General features: G+C 42.5%; 1 protein-coding gene across 1 annotated transcript; it reads right to left on the reverse strand.

Annotated features, from left to right (window-relative positions):
* Positions 1 to 6,509: 6,509 nt before the first annotated feature.
* Positions 6,510 to 7,729, reverse strand: LOC147639041 (expansin-A16-like). The gene is made up of 3 exons (XM_086782657.1): positions 7,593 to 7,729; positions 7,176 to 7,494; positions 6,510 to 7,075 (listed from the first exon to the last, which is right to left on the reverse strand). Exons 1-3 carry the CDS (start codon positions 7,687 to 7,689, stop codon positions 6,766 to 6,768), a joined length of 726 nt encoding a protein of 241 aa, XP_086638783.1. The 5' UTR covers positions 7,690 to 7,729; the 3' UTR covers positions 6,510 to 6,765.
* Between the last annotated feature and the right edge of the window lie 1,005 nt (positions 7,730 to 8,734).

Here is an 8,734-nt window from a genome sequence, read left to right on the forward strand (position 1 = left end):
TGTATGAGAAGAGGCCCGAAAAGTGGCTATAAAGTTTTGGAAAATTCAAAACAAAGTAGTATTTACCCTATATAACATGGGTGCACCTCAAGTTTTACATTATTAGCTTGCATATGGAAGGAGAAAAATTCATGCTCCACCTGTATAAAAAACGTCATTTCAATATTAGCGAGTCAAAAATTTATCCAATAATTGTTGTTTGATGATTCCAGGATTTAGTTTACATCATGGGCTTTCCATCAAGCCAAGTTTCATGATCAAACTATGTCCCTTCTAAAAGTTATGTCCAAATTACTACTATTTTTTGAAAACAGTAAAAATCATGCATTTTATCAGCATGTCTAAGAAAATTAAAATATTGCCTTGCAAAAGCTAAGAAAAGTGCAATTTAAAAAATCTCAAGGATTTTTTGGGTCTTGAGGAACATCTGTGGATGTTAAGCATTTCGAAACTCTTAATAGATTGCCCACAAAAATTCAAGAACTTTTCAGGACACTTTAGTGTCTCAGGACACTTAAGTGTCCAATTATAGAACTAGTGTTAAATACCTCTTGAACGCACGTGATACCTAGGGTTTTCTAGTAGTGCACCCCTTGAGGAGGACAAGAGCTCCCATTTCATCAATAAGTTCATTGAACATCTACTGACTATATTTTTGGTGGTGTGCTAGAAATCATCACCATAGTATCCCTAAGCTCATGGAAAGGCATAAAGTACTAACAAAGTCCTTTATGGTATCTTGAGACCAAGACTATAGAATCTATTTGTTAAAACGATTAGGAGAACAAGTTCAATAGGTCTTCCAATATGTTAGCTATATGAGATAAAGTCCTTTTCAACTCTCCTATAAAATTAAGACAATGATGCCTATGAAATATTTAGTGCCTAGTTTGAGTGAAAGAACACACATAAACAATGGTTTGATCAAAATCTAAAAATAAAAGAGCTCGTGGAAGGAGACTTGGTACTTATATGTACAAGTCTATTCTTCCAAAAGAAAGAAATTGGAATATCCAAGGCTAGGCCCATCTATTCTTCCTAAAGAAATAAATTGAAATATCCACGGCTAGGGCCATCTAGGGTTCTTCCAAAAGAAAGAAATTGAAATATCCAGGGCTAGGGCCATCTAGGGTTACAAAGCTCACCCTCCAAGGTGCAGCTCGTATCAAAAATATTGATGGAGTCTAGATGCAAGGCTACATAAATGCTAGTAAGCAAAAAAAATTATTATGTCCCCTTAATCTAAGATATGTTGGAACAGTCTTGCAAAAAGAAACATGAGAAGCTAAAATAACATATGCTCAAGAAAGAGGCACAATAGAAGGCTAAGCCAAGGGAAACCAAAGCCAAAGCAAAACAAAAAAGGCCAACACTAAGAGTAAACATGGCTACTCTAACCCTTATCAAAGAAGATCACCTTGAGATAGATGCCTTCTTGTCCTAAAGTTGGACTCTTTATTGAGGGAAAAACCACAAATATTCTTGCTATGATTGCCTCTTTTAAAATTCACAACTTACTCTCGTATGAGACGTGGGTGAAACTCAACAAACCAAATATAGAATCAACAATAGCCAAAGTTAAGTGTCTGCATAAATGCAAGAATAATAGGGGCTTGGGAAGTGTATAAGCTAATATTTCCACTAGAAATAACCCTTGACCATGTAAGGTTTTTGTAAGACCTAGAGGAGATGCTTCTCGGACGGAGTTGGATTTTAGCTATGGGCTGCGAGGTGGATGGGGAGAGAAAAAATGGCACCCATACCAAGGCCATGAAGATGCTACCACATGTCACTTTGCATCAATGTCCCACCATGATCCGACTAGCTATAGATATGTTATTTGTCCTTCCTTTTCCATCATTTCTCTCATTTTTAAATTTCATGCATTCACAAAATGCTCTAGCGAAAAAGTGTGCACCTTGTTGCTTGGCATTCTTTCATACTCTTAATATTTATCATTGATAGCATGTGACATGTGAATATATCAAGATAAGCATAGTCTTTGGAAAAAGAAACACAAAAATGAAACTCTTATCTAATCTCTTCATCTCTCATACATGCTCATGAATTATCACTCATTTTACGCACTAGCCTAGACCTACTCTCTTAATATCCTCATCATCAAGATAATCCAAAAATGGCAAGCCATGATTCTACATTTTACACAATCATGGTGTCCCACCGTCGTCGTGATGACTATAGAATCATAGCCCACCAAAACAATACACAAAAAAAAAGAACTTAATAAATTGCTATTCAAGGTGCCAATGGCCCTCATTGAGACACAATATATTCCAATTCGCACCATCATTATGTAGTCTGTAGTAGAATAATGCCCATGCTTTTCTATATCACTAATCATGCGGACGCGTCACCAATCCACAGCCATGGATCACGCCATGATTGCTATGTCATCAATCATGTCTTTAAAATCATGCCCACATGTGTTGTGACTATCAAAGTCCATATTGATGCATTCCCATTTCATCCAAGGAATTTTGAATGGATGCAATCTCTCATGCATTTTTAGCCTTTTAGAATTGATAACCTAGATGCAATCTCTCATGCATTTTTAGCCTTTTAGAATTGATACCGTGGCATACCATGCATTGATGGTTGTGCTACAATACATCTCTCTTCAATCTTGGCGAAAAGAAACTCTTCTTGTGAGACATGAAAGCCTTGATATAGCAAAGATGTCTAGCTATAGGACTATCATGAGCTTATCTTAGGATTTTCTTCTTTATGCCAGTATCATTGTGGGAATACATAACCCTTCTATAATCTTAAACTTCTATCATCGGGCATTCATCCAATATCATTGGGAATACATAACCCTTCTTATATCCTTGGGAATTCATTCTCAAATTTATACCCTTCTAACTTGTTTAATTCCACTGTCATCTTTCTTGGTTGCTGAATCAATACAATTGTGGGTGCAAAGAATACATCACTCGAGATTGACCTCATCCAATAATGGCATAGAGATGGCTATTAAAAGGGCATCTCAACAAGCATTGTCTTCATCTTCTTATTGCTAGCATGTAAATCATTAACCTGGATAATCAAACTGGCATTTTGCATTACCATGTCATGCATAGCATCTTGCAAAACATTGTTCTCTTCTTGTCTTACCAACAATGATCTATTAAGTTTCATGATCTGTTGTGCAGAAACATGGGCTTGGGTTGTAAGTCTCTAAGTACAACCCTATAACCCTTTATATTTAATCTCAAAATTGAATTTGTGTAAAGTCTCATCCATCTACGTTATCACATGTTCACATTTAGTTGGCTAAAGATCCACTTCAAATTTTTATGATGAGTTACAAGTGTAAAACTTTGACTTAGTAGATAGTGTCTCCACATATTTAAAGCATGTACTACAATAATCATGCACATGATAATTAAGTTTCTTGTACTCTGAGCTTACGAGACTCATGTGGCTACAAGTTCTCTCCTATACTAGAACTCGACCAATTACGAATCCACTTACATCAGTGAAAATGGTTTGCAAAACTTAGGCAACTTTAACACTTGACACCAAAGATACCTTTAGCTTCTTATCGAATGCACTCTTTCATCAAGAGCTCCATTCATCGAATGCACTCTTTCATCGAGAGCTCCATTCAAAAAAAACATCCTTTTTTCTTTCTAGGTTCATCCCAAACAAAGAGATTCCAATCCGTGGTATCTAATACAAGTTGCTTCTCAAAGATATTGAAATATGGTAGATCAATGGAATATGCAACAAACAATGAGAACAAAGAGGTAGAAAAAAATCATTCAAAGTTTGAAGAATGCATCACAAATGAAGATCTTCTATCCTTGATTTCATCAAATGAAATCATTCAGAGTTTGAAGAATGCATCACAAATGAAGATCTTCTACCTTTGATTTCATCGAATGAAATCAATGAGCCAATATCTAATAATTGATGATGATAACGTTTTTCAAGTAGTCGAATGAAATCAATGAGCCAATTGTGAGGCAGCTCAAGAACACAAGAAGGCCACTATAGCTCACCGACTCACCACCTTCATAACACTCACAAGCATAAGGGGCACCACCAGCTTCTCTAGCTGGAAAGATAAATCTCTCTCTCTCTCTCTCTCTACCACCAGAGATACCCAAAGAAAGGCAGTTTCAACAGCTCACATATTTCATTATAAAAGCCTTTAATCTGTCAGCAAGGCTAAGCCACTCACATATCACACAAACCCTGTTTGTCCATTTACAAGGGGTGATCCATCACCATAGATTTATTAATTGACAAACTTCAACCTACTCTCCCTCGCACTCTCCTTTATCACACACTCACAGCTAACAACACTCACACACACTACCCAAAGCTTGCTCTTGGTCTCACACCAGAAGTCTCGAAATAAGGCAGCTACCTCCAGTAGAAAAACTAGCAGTTTCTCTGGTTACCAGCATGAACCCTGGTCTCTGCTTTCCACGCCTGCAGAGCAGCTCGATCAGCAGCCTCCCTTCAATGAGGTGGCCAACACCTTTAACCTGTAGCTCACCCACACGAGCTTGTCCACCAGAGCTACGCCCTTTGCCTACTTCTTTTGCTAACCTGTCAGTGCCCGGGAAGTCCCCCAGCCAGGCTCTTCAGCACAATCACTCGCCAAGCTCTGCTCTTACACAAGGCGGCTACATCGTGGTCTCTCTCTCTCTTTTTCGTCGGCTCACTGTTAACTCCAAGGGCGGCTCCCCTTTGCGCACACCAGCAGCTGCCACGTTTGCTCTTCCCTTCCTAAGTTTCCTCGATGAACTGCGCGCCTTCTCTAGCGCTAACACCAGCCCATAATCCTTGACGCCAGCTTTAGTCTTTCTGGAAGGTGGCCTCCGCCTTATCACCAGCCAACGACCCCACACACCTCGACGTCCAGCACTTCCGCCTTCACTCGATCACCCCAGGGGCTGCCCCAGCAAGGCGGCCCACTCTCTCTCTTCAGCGACCCGGTCTCTCAAACTTGGCGGTCCTTTTCCCTTCGTAATAGCTGCTGTAGCACCTCTGCAAAGCAGTCTCTCCAGGCACCAATCCACGCTCTTCTCTTCCAGCGCCTGCCTTCTTACCCGGTTTTACCAAGCTTTATCCGCCTAGCGTCCTTCAGCAGAGAGGCCCCTTCTCTTTGGCGATCCTCTGCAGCCTGTTGTTGCGCCTGAGAATCACCCCAACAACCTCTCTCTATCCACAATCACTCGCCAGGCTCCTTTTTTTGCAAGGCGGCTACCATCTCTCTCTGCAGCTCCTTTGGCGGACCGACGACCCCACTGTCTCCTTTCTCTGCAGCAAGTGGTCCCTTCTTTTCTTCACGCCTCTGTCTGCACACTTGCCTCCTTCTACTACCAGGCGGCCACTCCAGTGTTGTCTTCGCCTCACACACTCTGCACACGACGTCTCTTCTCTCTACTTCGAAGCTGCTACCGGCCATTCTCTCCCTCCACTACTCCTTCGAAGTGGCCATCCTCACGTTCTCTCCTCCCTTCTAGACGTTTAGGTGGCGGCCCATAAACACTTCCAAGTGGCCATTTTTTTAATTGGCCACGTATATTACATTTTTAATTAATTTTTTTTGAGTATTAAAATGATGGTTAACCATGCTACTCCTCTTTTCTTTTCCTTGCACTTCGGGTTATCACACCTAGCCCATAACCTTCCAAAATTATGCGAGAGTTTCCCACAGCCTCATGATCAGCATCATCATACCAAGACGGCCATTCCAAACCTGAAAGATTCTCAAACTCAAGCATAAAAGCAATTATATTTTGCTGGCGTCGCCTGAGGGATTTCAACATTTACAGTCTAAATTGAGCTCTCTCTACATAAACCAGCATATCTACATTATTTTCACCAGAAGCTCATCAAAACCCATCATTAATATCCTCATGCTCTTCCACCTCTTATTTACACACATCCCAGACACCTTCTTGATGACTAAAAAACTCATACAAATATAAAACACCAAGTCTCCAGCACCTGTTCCGAAGAAAAATGCATTCACTAACTCACTCCAAAGCCATACCGTCTGTACACTTGCCAGGGCATTCACGGCAAAGTTTTATTGCATACCACGCATCTCATATGTACACGAAATCAAAACACCTTCACAGAAAAAAACCTGACACCAATATCTAATATTTGATCATGATAACGCATCTACATGTTCTTCAAGTAGTGAAATAAGACTTTACATTGATATAGGGGCCAGAGAAATGACAGTTAGAGATAGATGATTAACATGTATGGATTTGTTGCACGATGGCATTGATAATGGTGCTATGTAAATATATAAATCATATACATATTTCCACATATTGATAATATATTACTGTTTTTGTGTTCTTTACTAAAAAAAATATGTTTGACAGAATGATGTGATAAATTTTTACTAGATATTTTTGCGGACTTCATTTGGAGCATTCTGATTACGTCGATTATAAGCACCGCCAAGCTCTCATCTTATTGTAGTGTATTCCACTTAATCATTAGGCCCACAAACTCATTATGAAATTTATGGATATCACTGTAATTTATGGTTACATACACTGTTACGGAGCTTGTAGAAAACCTAGGACAAGAAGCTCAAGGTGGGCTGACATTGCAAACATCTACAAGTCCATCTAAGAACGAGTTAATTGTGTTTGTAAGCATCACCATGACTATAAAATGACGTAAAAGTGGTTCGAAGGTTGCATAACAGCGGACGACGTTAACCTACACACAGTCGTCTCGGCTGTTTGAGAGCGGACTGTCTCAACCAGGGAACTGGCTGCCTGTGAACGTCTGGCCAAATTGCCAATTGGACGGGGCGACGTCGTAGGAGACGACGCCCCTGCCGTCGTGGGTGATGACGTGGAAGGAGAGGGTCTGTCCGGTGAGTACGACGCTGCTCTGCCAGTTCTGCCCCCAATTATGGGTCATGGGCAGCCAGCCGGTGCGGGAGCCCTTGATGAGCACGGCCGCCACCTGCCCGTTGCCGCCCACGTTGAATACCAACACCAAGTTGAAGTTGGGGTTGCCGTTGATGGTGAACTTGATGCCGCCGGACTTGATACAGGAAACTCTGCAGCATAGTGCGCACAATTACACCGGCTGATTAGCAGCACAATATAATATTTCGTCTAATATGAGAATAATTGATCATGCAATCTGCGAAGAATTACCGTCTGTACAGCACCGGCACGATGCCCGCCTGAGCGATGGCCAGCTTCTCGAAGGCTGGCTGGGCCATGTCGAAGTGCTTCAAGGGGGGGTTGCACCATCCTCCATCATTGTTGGGGAGTGCGTAGTTGGGCGGGCAGAAGTTGGTGGCCGTCACCGTGACGGAGGGGCTGCCCGGCAAACACCACTGCGGGTCGTCCCAGCACTTGATCTCGAAGCACGCCCCGCAGCTCATCCCGTAGTTGAACAGCGCCGTGCTCAGTGCCGCCGTGTTGGTCCCGTAGCCGCTGTTGTATAGGTTCCCATAGCCGCAGGCGCCACCTATAATGTTTGTCAACTAGATACATTGTCAAATCGATCGACTCATTCACATACCACTACTTCCGGACATAACATTCATGCACACTGGGTATACGTACCCATAGTGCCGGAGGCATCGCTCCCTCCATAGAACGTAGCATGCGCTTGCGCCCACAGCCCCTTCGCGCCCACCAGCCTACCCACTGCACTCAGCATCAAGAGCACTGCCAGCACTGGAAATAAGATACCGCTGCAAGCTGCTGCGGACGAGACGTTATCCCTGCAGCTCACAGTACTGATCAGCGCCATTTCCAGCTGCTACGAGCACACGAGATCAATGCTGTTCTTCTTTCTGATTAATTACGATAGATAGGCAAGCTAACTACTCACATGATATTCTCGATGTCGCCTGCAAGCTAGCTTGCTGATAGCAGCACGCGATGCAGCTAAATATTGGTGATGAAGACACACAGATATTGCGCAGCGGACAGGAGCCTGCAAACCGGCCGTGCGCGGACGCCCTTTTATGTGTGCAGTGAACACTCGCCGCTCTGCATTTGTTTAAACATTGCCCGCTTGATCGGGAGAAGAAGTGGAGGAGCGTCGTGCAAAAAGCCCGTCGGCCCGATCTTCTCTATACCTTAGTCTATACATGCACTACTTAACCACCTTCAACTACCCCACGCCACTCTCTTTCTCCAATCAATGTCAAACCTGCTCGCTCTAAAAAACAAGTCATTTTTCTCCAAGCTTTTGAGCTGTCATTCGGACCCTTGTGCAACAAACTCATTACTTATTAGCCAAAGTCGTCGTCGTCTCCTCTTTCCAAGGCATAACTCCTTCCCCATTCCTCCCTCTCACTATCATATCGAATAAATTACCTCATTGTCCTCCGTCCCAGTCGCAATGCTTCTCCATTCACACTAGTTCGTGGATGGAGGTATTATACGTCTCTTCATCTTTGTGGTGTGAAATGGCAACACTTTTGTTTTTTTCCATGAGGTCTTATTCCATTCCTAGTCACACACGAAAATTCCACCTGGCTATGCACACACCATACTAACCACACACATCCAAGTACCATAAGGTGATACCAGCCTTTCCAAATATTGGTCACTTTACAGGCACTCGACAAGCCCCAAGTTAGTCGTTCGGTTGATTGGAGTGAATAGCTTTGGTAGAACTTGGCATCGTACATTGGGTCACAATCTTTGATGTCCATGGCAACCATTGTCCCTCATCCAAAGCGTGAGCTGGAAGG

The sequence above is a fragment of the Cibotium barometz genome, chromosome 4 (genome assembly GCF_041138505.1).
Source record: "Cibotium barometz isolate CiBa-2024 chromosome 4, ASM4113850v1, whole genome shotgun sequence".
NCBI classification, from domain to species: domain Eukaryota; kingdom Viridiplantae; phylum Streptophyta; class Polypodiopsida; order Cyatheales; family Cibotiaceae; genus Cibotium; species Cibotium barometz.

What these genes read in the sequence shown, in the direction of transcription:
- LOC147639041 (XM_086782657.1), bottom strand. Translation starts at nt 7,689, where the DNA reads ATGCTGAGTGCAGTGGGTAGGCTGGTGGGCGCGAAGGGGCTGTGGGCG. An exon ending in CGATGCCTCCGGCACTATGG is followed by an intron (nt 7,495 to 7,592) that starts GTACGTATACCC and finishes CAAACATTATAG; the next exon opens with GTGGCGCCTGCGGCTATGGG. An exon ending in GTGCCGGTGCTGTACAGACG is followed by an intron (nt 7,076 to 7,175) that starts GTAATTCTTCGC and finishes ACTATGCTGCAG; the next exon opens with AGTTTCCTGTATCAAGTCCG.